Genomic DNA, 24,508 nt, shown 5'->3' on the forward strand with positions numbered 1-24,508 from the left:
TCATAAATGTTCCCAGTTTGCTCTTTATTTGAACAAGTATGTAATTTTAAAAACTGGAGTTATAACACCGGTTTAAGTCTACCTAAAGAGAGAAACCTTTAAATCACTTTTCATCATTTTATTCACATTTTCCTCATTGATTCATTTACCTCTATTTATGGAAGTCAACTATAGCAGCATAATCCTCCCCATTGAGATCTGGACAATTGCCCCATGTAAACCTTCTTCTCCTTTACACCATCATAAAAAATTATTCAAAAAAACAAAATAGCATATAGATTACAGTTAACTCCACAATAGGAGCTAGAGCTACATATAATAAAAACTCATTTCATGGCAGACAGGTAATTCATACCTTAATTACATTACATAGTGAGTAAATTGTATCTTACGCACATTCATACAGTCAGGTTCAGATGTGCTGCACAAACAGTACTGTATGGAGGCCAACTGCTGATTTAGCATCGACTGCCTTCATTGTCTCATTCCATGGGTACTTTTCTTTTACAGCAAAACAGGAATATAAAGATATGCAAACGCACTGTTTAATACCTTAATCCTGAGTGCAATTTACAGTATAAAGTCATTTGGGCCATTCCCAAAAAGGCAATATTGTTCAACCATTGCTTTTGAAAATCATGTATTCAAGGGAGAACCAATATTTTAAAAATACAAGATTATTCAAAGAAGTGCATAGGCTGTGTGTGTATATATATATATCTTTACTGTAAGAGCTTGGGTTCATCTCCTACTCCCCCTGCAAGGCGATACACAGCGAGGCTGACTTCATTTGCCAGGGCATCAGCACTCTCCTAAAATACAAGCAGCATATGTACAACATCAGCATTATCCACAATGCAAACACCCACAGGCATTTTTCCCCCTATAGTGACAATGTTCACTGTCAGAGGGTGAGGGAAAATGGTAGACGGAGGGTTAGAGAAAAACAAAAGACAAAAACAATAGTTGGGCTGTCGTTCTCACTAGGAGGGGTGCATCTCACCCTCCAAGGCCAATATGATTTGCATCTTGATACGCAATCAACAATCTGATTCATCTAGATCCATTTTAAGCAGTCAAAAGGCCGATATGATTGGATTCCATCCTTTCTTGACAATGCAGTGCGATTTTATGCAATTCAATACAGTGTGACACAATAGTGCAAGCAGATCCACTTTTATTCTACTAATGCTATAGTTTTAGAGCCAAAATTCTAATGCACATCTACTAAATGCAGTCATGATAAAGACTGTTAATATCCTATTTGCAATCTCATTTGTTGGTAGCAAAACATGAAAATCAATGTAACTTTTATAAAAGCAAAGGTTGGCCCACACTTGTGATCTATGTGTTTGGTGGTGTATTGTACATTTCCTCATGGTCTGTCGACATCCTTAAAACAATGGGGAGTGGAATGCACAGAGGGGAGAGGGGCGGAAAATTGGTGTTATACGAGCAAAGGGTGGGGGGCTCATGTAGCGTGCGTGTGAGCCTTCTCCAGCTGGCACAGAGAAAGAAAAGCATATTGAGGGAGACAGCTTTGAAAAAAAAAACACAGGGAAAAAACAAAGCAAAAGGAGCAGCTATAGCAATTATCAGATGCTAAAAAAACAAAACAAAAGATACACATATAATAGAGCTTTACTGACACACTGAAGCCTGCATCAATTTTTACATGATTCCCTATTAACTTTTGTCTGATACAAACTGTTTGAATCAATGTAGGCACATCTTTAACATTAAGCCCAGTGAATCAGCTCGAAATGGTGAACGTTTGCACCCCTAGTTCTCACCTGTGTCTCGGCTTCAGCGTATACTCTGACCACATCCTCTGTACCGGAGGGCCTGACAAAGGAACGCGCCTTTCTGTACTTTTTTACCAAGCTGTCGATGGCCCCCTGAAGTCCTGCTGGGCTCACTGTGCGTCTCTCTGCATCTGTAGTGTCTATCACCCTGCGGTCTGACACCTTCAGAACAAGGGAGAACACAGTGGCGTTAAGACTGTGGCAAAGTACTATAAAGCCTGGAAGAAGAGCTAGTTTATGGAAGACAAGAAATTTTCCAAGTCCGACTTGTATTGGGCTGAGTAGATGTGGTGCGTCTAGAAACAACTACACACATACACACCTTGACTTTGAGCTGCCTGTTGGGCAGGTCAGTGTAGATGGCATCCCACTGTTGGACAGTCATGCCCTTGATGGCTAGTATAGCTTCAATTATTAGCATGTCAGAAATGGCATCACCTACTGTCTACAGTAAAAGAAAAGACTATAAGAAATCCAATAAATGATATTAAAAATATGTATATTTCCAATGTAATTATCATCTGGCAAGAAAAAGAACACCAATGACAACATAACCTTATAGCATATAACTTCTATGGAACTGTGAGTGAGTCTAATGATCTCACCATATGATAATACAATAATTTTGTGTTTGTGGGTGTCTGTCTGTCTACCTGGTTAATGAGGTTGACAGTGTTGTGCAGCAGTATAGCTGCGCTCCTCCTTTCATCACTTGAGCTGGAATCGACTAATTGCTGGATCTTCTCCTCAGCAGCTTTACTGAACAACACCTGACCACAACAAAACCACAGTATGAATAAGTCGTAATACTGAATGCAATCAATAATATAAATTAATAAGTAATTTATTACTCCAGATCCAGTATCACCGCAGAGAAATAATTAGAAAAAATGTCAGCACTTTAACAATTCACAATGCAATACCACCATTTCCAGAGGTTTACAGGTGTCGTCTAGTATCACTGGTGTTCAGTTTGATCTCTGTGCATTTGTATTTTGTGTGTGTGTGCACGCGCGCAATTGACTCACCGTTCCATGGCCATTGGCCTCGAAGTACACACCTATGTCAAACTCCTGGGCTGCGTGGTGAAGGTGCTTAACTCCAGTCTTGGTACACCTCACTATTACCTAAAATCAAAGTAAGGTTTGAACAGATAACTCGCAAAAAGAAATGAACATATTCTTGAATTTCTTCATTACACTTGTGTGTTTGTATGTGTATGACAGCAAGAGAAAGAGTATTTGAGTTCTTACTTTCATAGTATCCTCCAGGTAGTGTGTTGAGCTGCCATTTGCATAAGCAGTTTGCACAACCGCTATCTTTAGGTTGAGGCCAGCCTAATGAAAAACATAATGCATATCTATGTCAATGTATGCGTCTGCCTGTCTGACTTCATAAAGATAAGACTAATGAGTTTTAGCTAGAGCCTACTCATGGTGTATTTTTTGTGCGTGTGAGAGAATATACCTGTGTGAGCAACTCTTTGAGGAAAGTACTGATAAGTGTGGCTATCTTGTCTCCATCCAGCAGATGGAACCTTCCTTCAGTGTCACTGTAGTAATACACTATACGATCCGCATCGCCATCGAATGAACAGCAACGCTCTCCCACATTCATCTTAATATCTATGGAGAAAGTAGGAGAGACGAAGGGATAAAGAGCAAGAGAAAGTGAAAGAGAGAGTAAGAGAGAGCGAGAAATGGAGAGATACAGTGATAGAGGGAAAGAGAGAGACATTGTCCTTACATCTGAGTGACAAAGTCAGTTTACTATGTTTTCGCTCAAGATGAAGGTAAATGTAATAAGTCACTCTGGGGTCAGTTATTTAAAGGGCTACAAAATGTAAATATAAAAGTAAAGTGAGATGAGGTTGAGACCATGAACAGTAGAAAGTTTTTGGCAAGTTGCTGAATAGTCTCTACCTAGTGGTCAAGCGTGGGACCTTTGATGTTAGAGCAGATGGATCAAAGGTCATAACACCAAATCTGCCGTTTATATGGCCAGTCATTATGTGCTATAATAAAAGTGTCAAATATTGCTGAGTATAAAGCATAGATAAGAAGTAAGGTAGGTAAGATGTGTAATTAACTAATACTCACCGTAATGTCTGTCATGACCAAATCAATATCAATATCACCAGGGGAGACAACAGCATTAATGAGTAAATTATTTGATGATATGAATACGATTTTCACCTCCTCTTGCAATGGCATTGGCAATGCACTAACAGTTGCCCACACAAGAGTATACACAATCACATATGCTCTAATCCTAATGTTTGCAGCAGAACAGGTTGAAGCAGTGGACAGGTAGATCACCATTCAAAGTGGATGACCTGGGTCCAATCGCTCCATGGTGTAAAGCAATGGCCTGGTTTAGGTTTCCTTGAGCAAAACACCAAACCCCTCTATCAGTCCCGTTTTGTAATTGCTACTGTTTTAGACCCAGTAATGTAATTACATGCATTAGAAATCACTTTGGATTATTTGACAACACCATCTCAGATCTAAATGGCTTAGTCATACCTGCAGGAGCTTTCTGTTGCACTTTGACAAAGTCAGCTCCACACTGGTAGTTGAGCTTTCCACCAGTGCCATCGTTGAAAAGGGATATCTGAAGCCCCTTCTTTATGTGTCCTTCCATCTCCCGAATCTTCAGAGCCCCAATCCCATTGGCACCATCTACCACAAGGTGCTTCTGGTCATCTGTTCGATTGGGCACCTACCAGAGGGAAAAAGACAGATGAATTGACAGAGGGCAGGATTGGTTAGGATAATAAATGGATGAGAAGAGTGTTAAATAGTTGAGGTCTTGTTATCTTATCATGTAGTGTTTTGGGCAAAATTACAGGTGTTTGCTGGCTAACATATGCAAATTCACAATCATACAATTATGGACAAGAGCACAAATAGACACACAGTATTTTCTTACATCACTGGTGAGTTGAAGGAAAGCTTGGGACAATTTGTTGTAGTATCCCTCTACTGTAGCTTCTCCGTATCGACCTTGTGTGTTCTGGCAGCACACCATGTAATGGAGCTGAGGTGTGGTCACCAAACCATAGTCTAGTAGAATAAAGGAATACAGGAAAAATCAAAAACAAAAACAGAACGGGACATTTTTTAATGGAAATGAATGAAATAAAAAATAACCAAGCAATTACATGTAGGCATACTTGAATGATTAAACTTGCCTTTACTGTGACCACCAAGGGCAGAGACTCCATCCAACACTGCCTGTGATAGGCTGGCACTACTGCTCCTACAGTTAGAGGACACATTGTACCTGATGGCTATAGGTGCTCCTGATAAACTTTTCAAATGGTTAATTTATTAAAAGGTCATCATATGAAGTGAGATGTTTTTTGTTTGGAAACGTGTGTGTCACCAATGTATGCTAGAATATTCTCAAGCATGTATTTAAGCCATTTTGTCTCAATGCAAGTGGCTTGATCAAATTTCTTAAATGTCTCTATCAACAGATGGTCTGTATCATGGTAAATGTTGAATATACATTTACCATTTTGTATATTTTTTTTATACACAAATCCTTCCATCACAAAGGCATGAAGGTCAATGAATAGCCAACACAGCATTGTATACAACACTGGTTAAGCATTAGGATGCAAATACAGAGGGCAAATTTATAAACAGGTGAGAGGGGTATACATTCAACAACACTAATAGTTTCTAATACACACCATATTTTTAAGCAAGCAAGTGAAACAAGCGATATATATGCCATCTATGTCAACTGAAATATTTGGCAATTTTTGATGTTTCTTTTCAGTCTCTATGAGAACCAGACACCAATACCTTTTACCTGGTATCTTTTCCCACAAAAACATTGGCTTCCTCGGCCAGGTTTATGCCCTCCCTCTCTATGATGTCTTTTAGAGCGGTTAGCAAATCTTCTTCCTCTGCATTGGCTAACTGGGTGGCATAGACCTCCCAGGCCGGGGTCACCATCTCCCCCATAGGGTCAATCAGCTTCACCCCATTGTCTTCCTAGAAAGGCAAGATAGAAGATGAACTAAGTTGGGCAAAAGTTTGAAAATAGAAAGGGTAATGGATATAAATCTAAAAGGTGTGTGTGTGTGTGTGTGTGTGTGTGTGTGTGTGTGTGTGTGTGTGTGTGTGTGTGTGTGTGTGTGTGTGTGTGTGTGTGTGTGTGAGTAAGAGAGGCAGGAAGGAGAGAGACAGATGGAAGAAAGTGAAGAAAGAAAGAAGGAGGGAGAGAGATCAAGTATAAAGTGAAAATTAATCAATACAAGGCAACCTTCCCACAAAAATAGTAACAGAAGATGAACTGTAACTTGTGCCGTGTCCATGGACAACAATTTCTGACTGAAATAGACTAGGTTACAGCTTTAAACATTAACCCTGAATTCCCTCATAATTTTTTTTAATCTAAAGTAATGACAGTACAGTCCATGCTGCAGCCGGAAAACCTTAATTCAAGATAAGAAGAGAGGTTAATATATTTGAATGTCTTCGCCACCTCAGGATTGTGTGAGGCAGTGACCATCACTCCGATGGTGGCTTTGGTCTTTTTGGAGCGGAGTGTGGCTAGTAGGCCCATTCGGAACATGATGTGGTCCAGGTGTTGGGCGTTGTCTCTAAAGCCAGCAGTGCCATACTGCAGATCCAAGCCCTTGGGTTTGGGATGCTGCATGGACTTCTGGGTTACTTCTTGAAACTGGGCCATTACTGAAATACATGACCATAACGAGAAGTTTTAGTAATGTCTCTCTTTAAGTAGAAAAAAGTTTATCACGTATGCAGTAGATAGGTTTATGGTAGAGCTGTTGTTGTTTAATTTCACAGAAAGCGTTTAAGCTAAATAGCATGTGAACTACACGAGTAGCCAATAGAACCTACTTTATTTGTCAAAACCTCTGACTGGAGCAAATTTGAGCTTCGTCCTGTCTTATTTCCAACAGTCAGCCTAATAGCCGGAATATAAGATAAATTTCTGGTTTAAGTAAACTTTGCAAATCAAACACGCTGCAAGCAGCTAACTGTGTTAAAGACAGCCTACTTCATGTTTAAAAATGTCTGATGAAAATAATGAATTAGAACGTCAACCGAAATGATCGGAACAAAATAAGGACAAAGTTTACAATAACAACCGATGGTGCATATTAGCAACCAACCCACTAAGGGAGATAAGCTCAATAAAATGCGGCAGTTGTTCATTGAGTTTATAACTGAACGAGACCAACTGTCGAGCAAAACTAGCAACGAAACATTAACTCTCAAATAAAACATCAGTTCGCATTGCGAGCTGAAAAGTCGTTTCATTAAACTTACTGACTTGTATTTCTTGAGAGATTCAGCAAGACAGCGAATGGAAATTTTCCTGTTTAGCCCTCCACTGGCGACGTGGCTGCACTTCCGGATACGTCACGTCACGCGGGTAGGGCGCTTTTTTCACTGAATAAATACAGGCGCGCTGACAAATGCGGCGGAATTCGTGTTTCGCCGCTTATAGTCACGGCGTTTTATTTGATTTTACTGCAGAGCACAAATCATTGGAGAAGAATAGCTCGTTTTCTTTTACGTTTTTTTTCCTATTCGGTGATTGACTACCATCTCCCTTAAAGTCATAAGCTTTAGCCTACCTTTTCTGGCTCACACACGCACACGCACGCGCACGCACACGCGTTCCTGCTCAAAAGCACGAAAAGCGCCTTTCAGTCCTAGAACCCTCGGAAATTGAAATGCAGACATTTTGTTGATAATCTGTTTATCCTTGCCTTGGAGATGTTGCTGTGGGACAACATAGTCATAATACCATGTAGTATAGCCAACATAGTCATAATACCGGCTGACTGCAAACAAGACCCAAGTCCACTGTGGTATACATTTACCACGCTAAATGATATCACATTAGGGGGGGATCAACTGTTAGTTCCACCATTATGTCCCGTCTGTGGGTTCAGATATCGTGCAAACCTGCTTGATGCATATAGGCCCACATGCAGCAGCAGCAGCGCATAAGCTCCAGTAAATTAACCCTTTGGCGCATCGTGGAAACGCGTCCGTGCTCCCCCTTTAAGAACACGCCATCGTGTTTGCGCGTGGGACGGGTCGTGTGTAGGTTTGTTTGACGAGTTGTCATTCCGTCTTGTTCAGCCACCGATGCTCGGGGTGGACAAGTGTCGATAGGCACGCAGAGAGCTTCAGTTAATAAATAAACCACAGGGAAGGAAGGCAGGGAACTCTTCCATCTTTTCTTTTTTTTTCTTCCTTTTTTTGCGCCGCGCAGCGTTGGCGAACGCCACCGGGGAGTGGCGCGCATCTACTGTCGACCGAGGAGAGGGCCGACCGACGCTCACAAGCGGACACTGCTGATCAGACCAAACAGTTGCTTTATCCGCTCACATCTTTCAAAACCAGACATCCGAAAGCTTTTCCGAGCGTTCATGCGGGGAAATAAGCAGCCGGCCGATGTCCCCTCCAAACGGAATATTTGACCGACCCATGGATTTTTGACATAGGTGCGACATTTTTAATAACAATTCTGCAGGGGTTACACAGGGGCTTCGCTTGTTTAGCATTTTTCTACTTGCCTTTTTTCCCCTTCTACATTATTGCAGCGGGGGCGAGAAAATACGCCTCATTGCCTGCCGAGTGTTACGTAACTGTGTGGCTTTTAGCTGTCCAAGGTGCTGAATTGAAGAGCCGTAGCCTAAAACCGGACAAGCCGAGGGAATTTGCGACCTTGCGTAAGTCCGCCCATGTCACCGAGCATAATATCAACGTGACCGAAATATCTGATGTAAAAAAAAAAAAACCTTTTTTTTCTCATTCATGTGAACCGATCTTGTCTCTTTTTCTTTTTTTCTTTTTGTCGTCCACAGAGAAGGTCACGGGCCTACACATCAGGGGATTCGAGGAGGAAGACGCCGCAATCGGTGTCAGAAACCCCGGATAAGCAGTTTTAGTTTCTTCTTCTATTTTTTTTGCCGTTCTTGGTGCAATCCTGAGGTGGTCTAATCAAGAGAGAGAGAGAGAAAATGTCGGGGCAGACGCTCACGGATCGCATCGCTGCTGCGCAGTACCAGCTAACGGGATCAGATATGGCACGCGCCGTCTGCAAAGCCACCACTCATGAAGTGATGGCGCCCAAGAAGAAGCACCTGGAGTGTAAGTGTGCCCGCGGTTATACCCCACAGGGTAGCTCTGAAAACGAGTCTATAGAACCCTCACCTACTATAGACAAATTATCCCCCCCCTCTCTCGCTCTGTCTCACACATACACACACACACACACTCATTAGGAACTATATTACTTATTTTCCCTTTATTATGTATTTTCCTTCCCCTAGCTTAATATAATGGCCCCACTGGTGACCCTTTGTGTCAACCTCCGGTCACTGTGAAGGTAGCTCACAGAGGCTGATGAAAGAGAGAGAGAGAGAGAGAGAGAGAGAGAGAGAGAGAGAGAGAGAGAGAGAGAGAGAGAGAGAGAGAGAGAGAGAGAGAGAGAGAGAGAGAGAGAGAGAGAGAGAGAGAGAGAGAGAGAGAGAGAAGACAAGACAAGACAGACAGACAGACAAAGAGGTCATAATTAAAGGTAGACAGGCCATTTAAAGAATAGGCGTAACTGTCACAGTGGGTCCTTATCACCTGTGAGCCTACAAAGAGCAGTTTACATGAGTGTGCATGTGCCCACATAGAGACAACCCTCCACTTCTCTGTACACCCACATCTACATTACGCCAATGTAAAGCCCACGCCTTTCTACAGGTCCAAAGTAAGTTAAGACTCTCAGTTTAAAATCTCCCACCAAAACAGTGTCCTGGCTAAATAAAAATATCAAATCTCACAGCTTTGCCAGCACCATCTTGAAATGACAGCCAGGGTTACCTCATGACAAATCATGATTAATCACTGTCATACGCCGGAGCCACAAAAGTCAGATCAATGGAACTCCGCCGCATACTGCTGATGGATGGTGTGATCACCTCTGAATGTGTTTTAGATTGTTAGTCTCTATTTTTGTGTATGTGTGTGGTCCCTGTACAGGCCAAGGCTTGTGTCTTCGACTAGGGCCTTATATCGTGCGATCTTCTCCCCTGTTGAATAATTCATCCATCAGCCAATGACTGCCTTGCATTATTTACACAGCCAAAGGTGACAATGCTAATGCTAGCATGGGTCGGAAACCACTTCTTTTTCTCCCTCTGCAGTGTGTGTGTGTGTGTGTGTGTGTGTGTGTGTGTGTGTGTGTGTGTGTGTGTGTGTACCTACACACAGGGTGTTGTGATGCGTCTAGTGCAGCAGTGTGTAGTTGGAGGGAAGGTGCATGTGTTCTTCCAACCCGCTTGTGTCCTTCTTGCCCTTAGCTTGCTGCCGCTGGCTAGCCTTTGTGGCGAATAGGGAAGCATCCTAGCGTGTAAGCCTTCCCTTGCCAGTACATAGCCTCTCCTTCACCAAGACTCCTGCCAGGCCTCCCCGTGGCCACACGTGGTAACTGGGGTCTTGCGGCCCCAGGCTAACTTGGCAGGGGATCTCGGAGCAGCAGTGGGCCCCAGAGATATGGTGTGCAGGCCCACCCTGGTGGACATGCCCTGGCACCTATCAACCACTGCCCCGCTGCCTTGTGGGTGAGTTTGGGAAGACATAAGGCTAAGGGAGCTTACCCCAACAGAAAAGCAAGCTGTGGCGGCACGCTTCGAGGCGGTTTCCGAAAAACTGGATTTCCGGCAGCCCCCTGCAGTTGTGTGGAGGTGCCGGTCGTCTAGGGATCCCCCTTGCCATCGGAACCATCTCCTCTACAATCAAGTCATGTGGCGTTGGGAGAAGCGCACCCCCCATGCCACTTTAAAAACCATCTCTGCGCAGGTATCTTCTGCTATCTGAGTCCTCAAAGGACCCTCAAATAGAAGAAGATGGTCATCATCGGGCACGATGGACAACCAACAAGCACAAGTGTGTGTGTGTGTGTGTCCACTCATGTGTTTACCCTGGGATCATATACTCAAACCTTACAGTTGTTAATGGACACACCAGTGGGACAGTTTTGCCATTGGCGGTACAAGTCATAGCTCACTTTCTCCAACAACAAGAACAAAATTGTACTACCTATTATATCCATGAATGCTAGAGTTAAATGTAGGAATAAAGCTTATAGAATTACAACACGAATCAACAAGCTGAATAGACAACCATATGGACAATGTTGCCATATGCATTTTATTGGGTTGATGAGATTTGTGTGGAAATACCGTACCAATTTTCCATGGCAATTCTACAAGCTACATGTATATATAGGCCACAGTCCCCCTTTCTCACTCTTATCTTGGCAGGACACTCAGGGCCAAGAGGGAAATTTAAACCTCAAAACTACAAAATATTCCACTTCAAGTGACTCTGACATGAGACTTAGTATTCAACCTACTAAGTTTTTTGCGGTTGTGTTGAGGTTGTTAAAATATTGTAGCAGGTACACAACCTAGTGCATTTATTTCTGCTGTGAGGTGCTATGCCATAAACTTCAACAGACTGAGTTCACTCCACAGACGTCACAATAAAACTCCAAGTGTGGTGAAACCTCAAATACACAAGTGTTTGTGTATTTGTGTACCTGGCAATTTGTAACCACAGCACTATATAAATCTGGCTGCATGTAATGTGTGATGCTCTGATGAAGACACGTCAATGAAGATATGTATCAGCAAGCCAAATATGGCCAAGAAAATTAATGGCTATCTGATGCTAAGTTTTGGAGTTTGATGCTGAGCTCATATTTGACATATGGGAAGTACCAATGTGGGTCAGTGTTAGAGTGTGGAGTTTGCATATTCCCTCTATGTCTGTGAGTTTCCTCCGGGTGCTCCACTTTCCCCACACTGTCCATGTTAGCTGAATTGGAGACTCTAGATGGCCCGTAGGTACGGCTTAGAGAGTGAATAATTGTGTGTCAATGTGTTGACCATGCAACGGACTGGCAACCCGCCCGGGGCGTCTCCCTGCCTTCTGCCTGAAGTGTGTTTGGATTAAGCCACTAGCCTCTCGTGACCCTGACAAAGAAAATGAATGGATGTACGCAGATCCCAGTCATTCATTATCCAGACCATCTTTGATATCATCGAATATGTCCAGGTTTGACTTTTCCTGCACCCCTTATTCCTTGCTGGCGCTGTCTTCCTTTGTCATAGCGACACAGCTTATGAACCCTGGGACGGGTGCAGTGCGGTTGTCACGGAAACAGATTGACGATGCTGAGGAGACTGTGGAAGGTAGAGGGAGAAAGAGAGTGCTGTCACTTCCAGAGAATAGACATAAGGCCAGTGTTCGATGCCTGTTGGTTGGCTCCAAGTGCAGTATTGAGCAATAAATTTACAAAACAAGTTTTTATTTTGGTCGTTTTCCAATATGGCATGAATCTGAGAAACTCTGACAAGTTTGTGTCTTCCAGAGTCAAAAAGAAAAATATATTCCAGGTGGCAGAATATAGCTTCTGGTCATAAAATGTGCTATATTCATTTCCAGAGCCTCAAAGGGGAAAGCAATAATTAGTTGGGAGTACTAATGGGAATTGCATTGAAATTTCCCCTAGTCATGGGTGTGATCCTCTGATATTTCTTCTATCTGAAATATGTGTTGCATTAAAAAAATGCAGTTGCAATACACATAATTAGTATAAACCATCTCTCTCACTCACTCTCTCTCTCTATATATATATGTATATACATACATACATACATATATATATACACTACCGTTCAAAAGTTTGGGATCACATTGAAATGTCCATATTTTTGAAGGAAAAGCACTGTACTTTTCAATGAAGATAACTTTAAACTAGTCTTAACTTTAAAGAAATACACTCTATACATTGCTAATGTGGTAAATGACTATTCTAGCTGCAAATGTCTGGTTTTTGGTGCAATATCTACATAGGTGTATAGAGGCCCATTTCAAGCAACTATCACTCCAGTGTTCTAATGGTACAATGTGTTTGCTCATTGGCTCAGAAGGCTAATTGATGATTAGAAAACCCTTGTGCAATCATGTTCACACATCTGAAAACAGTTTAGCTCATTACAGAAGCTACAAAACTGACCTTCCTTTGAGCAGATTGAGTTTCTGGAGCATCACATTTGTGGGGTCAATTAAACGCTCAAAATGGCCAGAAAAAGAGAACTTTCATCTGAAACTCGACAGTCTATTCTTGTTCTTAGAAATGAAGGCTATTCCATGCGAGAAATTGCTAAGAAATTGAAGATTTCCTACACCGGTGTGTACTACTCCCTTCAGAGGACAGCACAAACAGGCTCTAACCAGAGTAGAAAAAGAAGTGGGAGGCCGCGTTGCACAACTGAGCAAGAAGATAAGTACATTAGAGTCTCTAGTTTGAGAAACAGACGCCTCACAGGTCCCCAACTGGCATCTTCATTAAATAGTACCCGCAAAACACCAGTGTCAACATCTACAGTGAAGAGGCGGCTGCGGGATTCTGGGCTTCAGGGCAGAGTGGCAAAGAAAAAGCCATATCTGAGACTGACCAATAAAAGAAAAAGATTAAGATGGGCAAAAGAACACAGACATTGGACAGAGGAAGACTGGAAAAAAGTGTTGTGGACGGATGAATCCAAGTTTGAGGTGTTTGGATCACAAAGAAGAACGTTTGTGAGACGCAGAACAAATGAAAAGATGCTGGAAGAATGCCTGACGCCATCTGTTAAGCATGGTGGAGGTAATGTGATGGTCTGGGGTTGCTTTGGTGCTGGTAAGGTGGGAGATTTGTACAGGGTAAAAGGGATTCTGAATAAGGAAGGCTATCACTCCATTTTGCAGCGCCATGCCATACCCAGTGGACAGCGCTTGATTGGAGCCAATTTCATCCTACAACAGGACAATGACCCTAAACACACCTCCAAATTGTGCAAGAACTATTTAGAGCAGAAGCAGGCAGCTGGTATTCTATCGGTAATGGGGTGGCCAGCGCAGTCACCAGATCTGAACCCCATTGAGCTGTTGTGGGAGCAGCTTGACCGTATGGTACGCAAGAAGTGCCCATCCAACCAATCCAACTTGTGGGAGCTGCTTCTGGAAGCGTGGGGTGCAATTTCTCCAGATTACCTCAACAAATTAACAGCTAGAATGCCAAAGGTCTGCAATGCTGTAATTGCTGCAAATGGAGGATTCTTTGACGAAAGCAAAGTTTGATGTAAAAAAAATCTTATTTCAAATACAAATCATTATTTCTAACCTTGTCAATGTCTTGACTCTATTTTCTATTCATTTCACAACATATGGTGGTGAATAAGTGTGACTTTTCATGGAAAACACAAAATTGTTTGGGTGATCCCAAACTTTTGAACGGTAGTGTATATATATAGAGAGAGAGAGAGAGAGTGAGTGAGTGAGTGAGTGAGTGAGTGAGTGAGTGAGTGTCAGTTTTTTTATTCCCCTGTTTTAACCTCTATAGGTCTGATTTCCCGTGTCACAAGAACATTAGGGGCGTTTGTCTTAATCCTCTCTTTTGGGGAAACGTTTGATGGAATTTGCTATGCAGGCTCACACAGTTGTGTCTAGGGACAATTAGATTTGACAATGAGGGCAAAAAGGAAAAATGTGATGTGAGAATTTCTAGAGAGCAGATAATCTGTGGAAGTTCAAGTGAATGAGCGCAATCTCATTAACACCAAGATAATGGGTTCAAATCTATCTGAGATCACAAATACTTATTTCGTGGCCACGGATAAGTTTCAAATAATTTTAGTAAAAATGTTGAGGGTGCGGATTGATGATGTCACAACCATGCCTTGCACCTCGAGTGCTGATTGCTCTCACCAGCAGATTTAGAAATTAGGCAGCTAAACAATTAACAACACAATATCATATAAATTACCTTACAAACGATTTACGAAAGAGTGCAGATGATAGAGAAATGAACGTGGGTCACTGACTCGTTGTCAAAAGCGGGTGCGCAATCCCGCGCTGGGCATGCTGGTCATGGACGTGACATCGTCATTCCTAGCCCCCAAAATGTTTTACTAAACCTATTTAAAGCTAACTCGTGGCCACGGAATAAGACATGCATTACTATTTTGTGGCCACAAAAGAAAAGAAAAAATCCTCTGTGTCACCTCCGAGGCCCCATGCAACCCCATTCTCGCTTCTGGTTTATTTAACCTGGGCTATTCTTATACCTTTAACCCTACAGACTGGTTGGGGTTCGACGAGGGCCACAGTCAGAGCATACAGCTGAAAATAAATACATACATGCACGCACATGCACTCACCCACACACAGTGAACACAGATAGATATGCAAACACGCTCGCAGGCTACACCTATACAATAGCTTCAGGCGGCCCTTCCCAAACTGTTTATTCTTATAGCTCTTCTGACAACTGTGGATTACTGTAAGAGTCTTTATTTAGATCAGCCTATCCTTATTAGACACACATACACTCACACTCACGCTCACATACAGATACACATGCACACAATCTCAGCACCAGTTTGCTTTTCCAGTGTGTCAGTGTGTGTTTGTGTCAAGTGAAAATAGCGCTCCAACAAGAGACGGCACGAATTATAGCCTACGTACTGTAATGGCCCATGTGGTTCGTAATTGCACGATGACAAATAAATGTGAGGAGATAGCCACACACATGCTCAGCATAGAATGAGTGAAAGGACTGAAATCACGACTGGATATGGTTCTGTGTGCACTGTGTGAGCATGAGCGCTAACTTGTACGGCAGCCATGCCTGTGACACGAGTTATGTAATCGTGTTTTAGCCACGGTGGTCACTCTTTGCATGAGTGTGTAGATGCACTTGCATATTTTTGTTGTGCGCGCATTTGCATGTGCGTTCGTGCAACATTTGAAATGGCTGCAGAGGTCATCCTTTTTCATCCATTTCACTCTGATCAATGATGAATGATGCAACGAGAAGAGAATAGGTGGGCAGAGACCTGGAGGCTGCGGGAAGAATTGACCTGATTTGAGAGGAACAGAAAGTTGGCCATTTTAAATCAAATGCAAATGCAAATAATAAATAATAATAAATAAACGAGAAGAAATGATTGCTACAGTGAGTCGCAGAAAATAGACAAAACATGTATTAGGCAGAAATAATGCATTTGTTCGCGTTTTACCTTCATATTGATTTGTAGTTTGGCTCATTATCCAGTCCCATAACAGGAACGTCTGGAGAGATAATCCCTTCATTATGACACAATCATTTCACCATAACCAGTTACATCAACAACAGTAGCTACAACACAGCTCTCAAAAGCTGATAATGGGTATGTGGTGTTATGTACACATGGGATAATAATATTGGGAATGTAGGGTCAACAGAGTACGTGCATGTGTGTGTGCATGCATGTGTGTGTTTACGCTGAAGGGGGAAGGGCAGTAAGGCCACCACCGAGGCAGACCCCTCACCAGTGATTAGTAAAAATCGGCCAAACAAAGCCCCTACCACCCCCATCCCTCTATCCCCCTCAGCCTGTCATCCTTTTATGACATTGAACAACCCCCATTTCCTTTTCCTGTCTTACTGCCCCACCCAATGGTCAATCCATCTCAGGCTAGATTTGTTACACTACACATACCTGTGCTCATTATCATGTCTGCGCTTTTCTGTCGGTTGCTCTCTGTTGCTCTTGCCTCCTGCCCCTCCCTCATTACCTTGTTGTATTTCCATCTGCTGTAGCTGCAGGCTGGTCTTCAGTTGTATTTCAGGCACAGCCAAGGTCTGGTCGATATAACAGCCTTCATTGTCCCAGGTGGCTGCCAGTATGAGCTGCCCTCCTTTGTTGTGAGTTATTCAGCTACACGCAGTTTTATCCGTACTGTCGGATAAAACGGCTGTCAGTGTTAGTGGACTAAGCAGGTCTGCATGGACTGGGCCATCCTTACTACATTCTATTTTAAAAAGCCCCCAAAATAGCGTAGCAGTCTATTCAGCTGCCTACCAACACGAGGATCGGTGGTTCGAATCCCCGTGTTACCTCCAGCTTGGTCGGGCGTCCCTACAGAGACAATTGGCCGTGTCTGTGGGTGGGAAGCCGGATGTGGGTATGTGTCCTGGTCGCTGCACTAGCGCCTCCTCTGGTCGGTTAGGGCGCCTGTTCGGGGGAACTGGGGGGAATAGCGTGATCCTCCCACGTGCTACCCCTGGCGAAACTCCTCACTGTCAGGTGAAAAGAAGCGGCTGGCGACTCCGCATGTATCGGAGGTGGCATGTGGTAGTCTGCAGCCCTCCTCGAATCGGCAGAGGGGGTGGAGCAGCGACCGGGACGTCTCGGAAGAGTGGGGGTAATTAGCCAAGAACAACTGGGCAGGAAAAAAGGGTGTTAACCCCCCCCCCAAAATAAAGGTTAACATGTTGAAAGTTTCACTTGTGGTATTGTAGCGTGATTTCAGGGAGCAGGTGGGATCGAATCTGAGTTCCCTGCACCACGGGCGACAGCGCTAACCACGCTAACCGGACCGTAGCCAATGGGCTAGTGCAGTGGTGGCTAATAATGTGCTATGGAGAGCCATGTGTACGCAGGTTTTAATTCCAACCCGACTCCACACCAGGTGATTTCACTGATACATTCTTCCTCTGGTTGAAGGGTTGCTAATCAGTGAAATCACCTGGTGTGGAGTCCGGCTGGAATGAAAACTGCATACACAGGGCTCTCCATGGCACATGGTTAGCCACTCGTAGGCTAGCGAGTCAACACATCCGTGTTCGTACAGTTACAGTATCTATTTTTTTCTTTTGCAGCTTTCGGCTATTTTACTTGGTTTCAAAATGAAATACATTTCTAGTGATTCTTAATTTCTCATTATTCCTACAACAATTTAATTGAAAATGCCCGTCTCTGTTGCCATGTTTTATTGCATAGTCATAACGTTGTTTTCCACACTGTTGCACGTCAGGAAATCTAGTTGGCTGCATAATCCTCAACAATTTGCTGAATGACCAGATTTGAAATGATTTGAAATATTTACATACTCAAGTGTCTCTTTTTCACTCTTGCCATTTCTTTGCTAGCCACCTTATTCCTAGCCCCCATGATACCTTGCCTGAATTATGGGCGCGACGTCCGGCGCGACCCGTCACTGAACCGGAACCGATGTTTTCCATGGTAACGGTACGCTAACCGTCTTCGATTTGTACGGCATCTCATTCATTCACGAAGCTCTAGCCAGCCAAATTAGCTAATGATGTGGGAACACAACCTCACGGAGCTCAAACAGGGGGACATAAGAATGCCTTTGCCGTCCGTAACAGATGGTTGGGAAGATGACGTGAAGAAGTGGCCTCGTATCACGTACGCTAGCATTTTAGCTATTCTGTTGAGTCCGTTGCCTGTGACGGTAAGGCAATGAGCAAATTAAAAAGCTCGGAGGCGTGCCAGTATCTACACAGCAATAAAGTCGGCCGAGTATTATTTAAGGATGTTGGAAACGACTTTGTCTGCCTAAAAGCAGTCATAGAGCCGAATCAGAGCCTGCACGTATCTCATCATAAGCCTTGGGTGCTAGCATCAGTGACAGGTGACATACAGACAGCGGGTTGCTCAGATATTGCACGGCCAGGACGCTCTTGTAGTCATGCAGCAGCAATTCTGTGGAAGGTCAGTAAAACAATGAAAAGACATGCAAAAATTTGATTTTATTGGGATATTTTTACAAATAAATTTACTGAACCGAAAATTGTACTGTACTTCAATTAATTCACTGCTTAAGATGTTGTTGTTGCTGTTGTTTTTGTTGTTGTTGTGGCACACAACCTCAAATCTCACAGCTAACTATGTACATTTAGTCAAGTATTGTGCTTGAGCACAATTTTGAGGTACTTATGCTTTACTTGAGTATTTACATTTTATACTATACTATACTATACCATACCATACTATACTATACTTAGTGCCACCTCGACCAACTACAACATTAAAGTTGCCTACTTCTTACATATTAATGCATCAATATGATTCAATAACAATATAATACAACTGACAGTAGCAACTATGCATTATTGAGTACTTTTACATTTGATTCTTTAAGTGCATTTTGTTGCTGATAATTCTGTACTTGTACATTTTGAATTTCGAATGCAGAACTTTTACTTGCAATGGAGTATTGTTATACTGTGGTATTGCTGCTTTTACTTTAGCAAATGATCTGAGTACTTCTTCCCCCACTGTTTGATAATGAACTAAGGTTATTTCATTCAATGTAGGTTGAGGGTGCAGTCAGGCAGGGCAAGACAGGGATGTCATGCACTGATGAGTAGAGGAAGTGGAATTCTGGTATGAGGAAGAATGTAGGGCTGGATGTAGGGCTAAACCAATCTAAGTAGGTGTTGTATGGGGGACTAGGGTTGGCTAATTGGAATCTAACTTGCACATAGACATCGGGATACATAGCCCAGGTTTAATATTTTCAAAATAAATATTCTGTATCTGTTGGTTAAAACAGGTAATGAAATTAGCCCCTGCCAAATAAAGGGTAACATTAAATGTCTGTGGCAAGTAAAAAAATTCATGTCACCTGCCTGTTACCATGGCAGATAGGTTTTTCTTACACTAATAATGTTTTTAAAAACAAAGCTTAAGTTAAGAATAGCCAGGGATAGTCAGATTCTGAAAACTGAAAAAATGTGGTGTAATATACAAAGCTAGCAAACTAGTCGACATCATGTTAACTTACTCTTCTTCTCAGGTGGCCTCTCGTAACCCAGAAAAAGTGTTGGGTAAGGGTTATCCAGCGTTGGCTTATCACTTTGTTGATATTCTTATCAACAAAGTGAAACGAGCAAACAAAGAGTTTGATGGGGCTTTATTAAATTTAAGTTCTTTAGCCAATTTCGTTTTGCCTCGTCTTGTGGGAGGCAGTGGAACGTGTACCATCACTGACAGGAACTGTCTGATTTAGTTTTAGGCTCATGGTCGAAGCACTCCCGTTTAAGCCACTCATTAAGTTTTGTCTGGTTGTACGTACAACCACGAACAGCACATGTCCCCGAGCTCCTTAACGACATTTTATACGTAGGTTAGCAACTTTTATTGTCTTTTTTTTTAAACACGAACAGCAATAGCTAACACTTCTTCAGCCAAATCTGCCGCTGGTTTGTAATACTGCTTCCGCCGAACACCGGAAGTATTACCCATAATCGTTTCTCCAGTGACCCCCTCAGGAAACTCGTGGATACCCTTCCTGTCGCTCTCTTTCTTGCTCTCTCTGTTGGACTCTTTCACTCATTGTATTTCCCTCCCTTCCTCTCTCTCCCTTCCTCCCTCTCTCTGTCTGTCTGTCCGTCTATTTTTCTTGTCTCTTTGGGCTTATGTAGTATGAGTGGAGAAGAGGTTGTGAAGATGGGGCTCGTTCTGTGAGTCAAGTCCATGTCTGCCTGACGGTCTGATTTCCGGCTATTGGCGCTCAGTGATGACAAAGCAGTTTCTTCTCTCTGCACTCTCATCTTGTGTGTGTGTGTGTGTGTGTGTGTGTGTGTGTGTGTGTGTGTGTGTGCATGCCAACATGTGTGTGTGCGTGCATGCGTGTGCATGCCTGTGTGTGTACGCGCGTGCGTGTGTGTGAGACGATGTGCGATGTGAGCTGGTCCTTGTTGAACCACAGATGTCCTTTCAAGACATTCACTTTATTACATCTACCTTTCGGCTAGAGAGCCTCATTGGTGTGTAAATTATTTCCTTTGACTGAGTTGGCTTCAGCATTTACACAGAACTTCAGAAATAACTCGTGAATGGAGAGTTCAAACACCAATCTTAAAAGGAAGGAGACTTTTTTTCATACCCCCAAATATTGAATCAAAACTTCATCAGGGTGTAGCAATCAGTTCAACCAGGTCTGACCAACCTGGGAGTGGTAACTCACTCCTCCATGGATGTGTTGCAGATTTGGTATCGGCCACCAATGCCACCAATGTGAACATCCCTCAGATGGCAGACACGCTGTTTGAGAGAGCCACCAACGCCAGCTGGGTGGTCGTCTTCAAGGCCCTTGTCACCACTCATCACATGTGTGTCCATGGAAATGAGGTTAGTGGTTGGGACCAGTGTGGTCTAGTCAGGTCTGACTCAGTTCAGTCGAGCATCATTTAGTAACCAGTTTTATTCAGGGGATGTGGATCATATTCATATGCAGGATGATTAAGGGCTATTTCAGCATGCTTGATATAGTGTTTTGGGGGATAAACAATAGCTGTGTGTTGGGTATTTGCCAAATTATTGCTCCGTCTGCTCCAATTTGCCAGTTAGGATCAGTGTATAACTCTTTTATTCCTACTTGATAGGGATGTGTTTCAGGAACATATCAACTACTGGGATGACAGTATTAATAATGGATTATAAAATGCATGGTTACCACTATGAAGGGCAGAAACTGTCTTTGGAGTGCAGTTAAGATTACTTTTAATGCTGTTAAAATAGACTTGCTCTGTACATATAAATAAGGGGAATCAACTGTGAGCTAAAAAGACATAAAGGAGATGGTGCATTTGAGCACTTGAGGTTTTAACCACAATTTGTGAGATAAATGAAGTGTAATCTGTCCCGAGGGCGCAGTGTGTAAGCAGCCAACCCTGAAACTAGACCCATGAAATGTTTTAAAATGGCTGTCAATGCATCGCTGTGCTGCAAGATTAGTCATAATTTGCAGGTCTTATACTTTTACAGCTTCAACAAACACAATCTTATCTGAAGGTGCAACTGGGTTTCCTTGTCTGTTTTGTTTCGACATCAACTGTAATTAAATTTTTTCCCCTCCATTGCATTGTAAAAGTTCATGTATTGTATTTCTCTTCTCCATAGAGGTTCATTCAGTACTTGGCCTCTAGGACCTCTCTGTTCAACCTCAGCAACTTTATTGACAAAACTGGCTCTCATGGTAAGTATATGCTGTATATGTGCATGTCTGCATTTGTACATGTGAGCAGAGATGGGATGGACCGCTTTCAAGATGGGGACATTGGTATATACTATAACCCCAGCTGTAAGAGTCTGGAAAGGCACAGAGAAACAACCAAGAGAGGTGTTAAGACAAAATTATAAACAGGACTGGACATGGCCATCCGTAGATGCATATTGGCCAAATTGCAAACATACTCACATCACATGCTGTACATAGGCACACCCGCATGAACACACATATAAATACACACATAAATGTTACACACAGACATAAGACTTTTCCTTGTTCTTATCGGTATCCTATTTTCAAAGAAACAAATATTTAGCCCCACTTCCTCCTCTTGTGTAGATTTTTTTGTATTTTTTACTTGAGCTGTCAGCAGGTTTGGCATACAGCGCAGGGAATTTGCATGCCAATGTGTCCTAGACAGAGTTAATCTGCAAGTGGAGTTCAGGTTCTCCACCCGCAAAGGCAATCTGTATTAATTATTAGCTTATAATAACTCTGTCCTTTGGATGATAAGAGCACAGGGTTTTTGTCATACATTTACAGCTGCCACCGGCCCTCCTCTTCAGCATGTTTGATCCGCTAAACAACCAGTCAACATCGCTTCTCCAATAGGAGGACAATCACCACAAGTAGAAACAATGAGACTCAGAAACGAAAACTGACTACATGTATCTGATAAGACACAGACATAGAAACAGATGTTAATGTGTTCAACAAAACTCAATTAAATCAGTTTAGGTTAGCAGTTATGGCGATAAAGGAGAAGACTGGAAAAAAGGGGAAGAAAATATTAAGAGAGTGTTCCAGGGAGTGTGTGAGGCAGATGCTAGCAGTATGCATATATGAAGTGTCCACCTGTGTTTAGCCCCAGTAAATTCTGGTGTCTGAGATCCGCAACTTATCATAATGCCTTCAGGGTGCAGACAGGTTCTGCAGCCACCCACAGGCCAAAAAGCACTGCAACCCCAGAGGAACATTGAGCCAACAGGGGGGCCAGGAGCCCGCAGAGCAACAGCCCCGCATGCCCCCAAAGAGCACAAGCCAGTCACCAAAGGTACAAGCCAGGTCTGCACCCCTGAGGCACACCCCCACTGCCAACCCTCAGGCACAGTCACAGGACGCAACCGCAGGTATGGGACCTGAGCTGTGGACAGCAAGCACAGACCATCAGCCCGGAGCCAGGCCCAGCGACCAACAGCTCGACGGACCGCCCACACAGCAGGCAGGCAGAGAGGGGGAAGGCATGCCCATCCATGTCCAACCGAGGGGCAAAGCCCATTACATCGCTGCCAGCTAGATGCCCCCCCCCCCGGCCACACACACAGAGCACACACCCATGTAACCATATCACTTGACGGCGACCCCACCCCCGTCCCCCTGAGGCGGACAGGGCCCCGCTAGCACTCACAGACAGCCAGGCATGCGGTTCCCCCACCATCCCCCGCAGTGCCCTCCACAAAAAAGCCACACACCAGGAGCAAGTCCTACAGCTGCCCCCCCCTCCCCCGCATCGCAGCCCACACCTATAATGACAAGCCACTACCCAGGGGCCCGGGAAAGCACGTGGCATCACTCAGCGCAGCCCTGCCGAAACACAGCAGGACGGACACCACCCAGTACCGAGGACACAGCAATCCACCTGTTCCGGCCAACCACCCACCCACACAGACTTGCCCATAATTGTAGTCTTAGTCCTTATTGTGTGCTTGTGTCGTGTATGGAGTTAAAATGGCGGGGAGTGGAGGTATGAGTCATCTAGGCATAAAAGGCCTGAGTCACTCATGGTGTATCAGATATTGCTGTGTTGGTGTTGTCCCTACAACATCACAATTATAATGTTGCTTCAGGACCATTGTTACAACTGACCAATCATGTTGTTGTGCTGTCGTGCCTTTGCGACTCGAGGAAAAACGACAGTTGTGGGATGAGGTTGTGGGTTAGGTTAAGATTAGCTATCAGTTAAGGTTAGGGTAAGGTCAGTGTTAGGTTCAATATCTTCATATATTGTTTTGTAACTTCAGAAGACTGCCAGGTCTTGTGATTATCTCGAGTTTGTGAGCTATCTGAATTTGGATCGAATACTGTGTTAAAGTCTCCCCTACTATAATATTTGAGTCTGTAAATTCCATGAGTTTTGAAAATTTGGTGTGAAAAAATTTGGGCATCCTCACTGGGGCCATAAACACTAGCTATGGTTAATTTTGTGTTTCCTATACTTCCATTAATAATGGTGTCGCACCCTTCTGTGTCAGAGATGGTGGTATTATTCTGATGCAAGGATGCTTTTATTAAGTGATGCAGAAAGACCTCATTTTTTAGAGTTTTATGATGTAGCAAAGATCTGATTAACCCATTTAGCTGAAGTTTGAGGTGCTCAGATGCAGTGAGATGGGTTTCCTATAGTAAACAGAAGGAGGGATTCATCCTAGAGAGATGACTTGGGATTTTACTATGTTTAGCTGGTGGCCTATGCCCCTCATGTTCCAATCAACAAGCTTAATAAACGCCATTGTGATTGGCTAAAGGGTCCTAATGAGGGTGAGGGCATGCATATCTACACATAGAACAGATACATATGTAGACAGACAAAAAGACAATTGAAAGTCAGACATACGGTGGGACAGTAAATAGAGAGTGGAGAGGGGTTTGGAAAAAAGGATTAGAGAAGAGAGGTCGGGAGGGTGCGCAATATTAGCAATCCTGACAGTTATTTGTTATTTGCTAGTTGTTTTTCTGCATCGGTTACCATAGCACTCACATTAACCAGGGTGTGGTGGAGGCATCACGGAACAATTG

The 24,508-nt window shown here is 43.2% G+C and overlaps 2 protein-coding genes across 3 annotated transcripts in view; one reads left to right on the top strand and one right to left on the bottom strand.

Annotated features, from left to right (window-relative positions):
• Positions 1-14: 14 nt before the first annotated feature.
• Positions 15-7,194, bottom strand: pgm3 (phosphoglucomutase 3). Of its 2 annotated transcripts, none has more exons than XM_056294788.1 (13): positions 7,122-7,194; positions 6,306-6,514; positions 5,628-5,812; positions 4,999-5,066; positions 4,737-4,870; positions 4,331-4,526; positions 3,273-3,430; positions 3,059-3,142; positions 2,834-2,932; positions 2,459-2,575; positions 2,128-2,250; positions 1,794-1,967; positions 15-812 (listed from the first exon to the last, which is right to left on the bottom strand). In XM_056294788.1, the coding sequence occupies exons 2-13, from the start codon at positions 6,510-6,512 to the stop codon at positions 723-725; spliced, it is 1,635 nt and encodes a 544-aa protein (XP_056150763.1). In that variant the 5' UTR covers positions 6,513-6,514; positions 7,122-7,194; the 3' UTR covers positions 15-722. The 2 variants fall into 2 exon arrangements, with proteins under 2 accessions (XP_056150763.1, XP_056150764.1); XM_056294789.1 differs by having other exon boundaries at positions 7,118-7,166.
• A 1,514-nt stretch (positions 7,195-8,708) lies between these two features.
• snap91b (synaptosome associated protein 91b) overlaps positions 8,709-24,508 on the top strand; it is a 36,413-nt gene continuing 20,613 nt past the window's right edge. The window contains exons 1-3 of the mRNA XM_056295032.1: positions 8,709-8,956; positions 20,690-20,832; positions 21,604-21,679. Of these exons, the coding sequence (XP_056151007.1) occupies positions 8,827-8,956; positions 20,690-20,832; positions 21,604-21,679 (349 nt within the window). The 5' untranslated portion in view covers positions 8,709-8,826. The remainder of the gene's footprint in view (positions 8,957-20,689; positions 20,833-21,603; positions 21,680-24,508) is intronic.

The sequence above is a fragment of the Lampris incognitus genome, chromosome 15 (assembly GCF_029633865.1).
Source record: "Lampris incognitus isolate fLamInc1 chromosome 15, fLamInc1.hap2, whole genome shotgun sequence".
In the NCBI taxonomy this organism is placed as follows: Eukaryota; Metazoa; Chordata; class Actinopteri; order Lampriformes; family Lampridae; genus Lampris; species Lampris incognitus.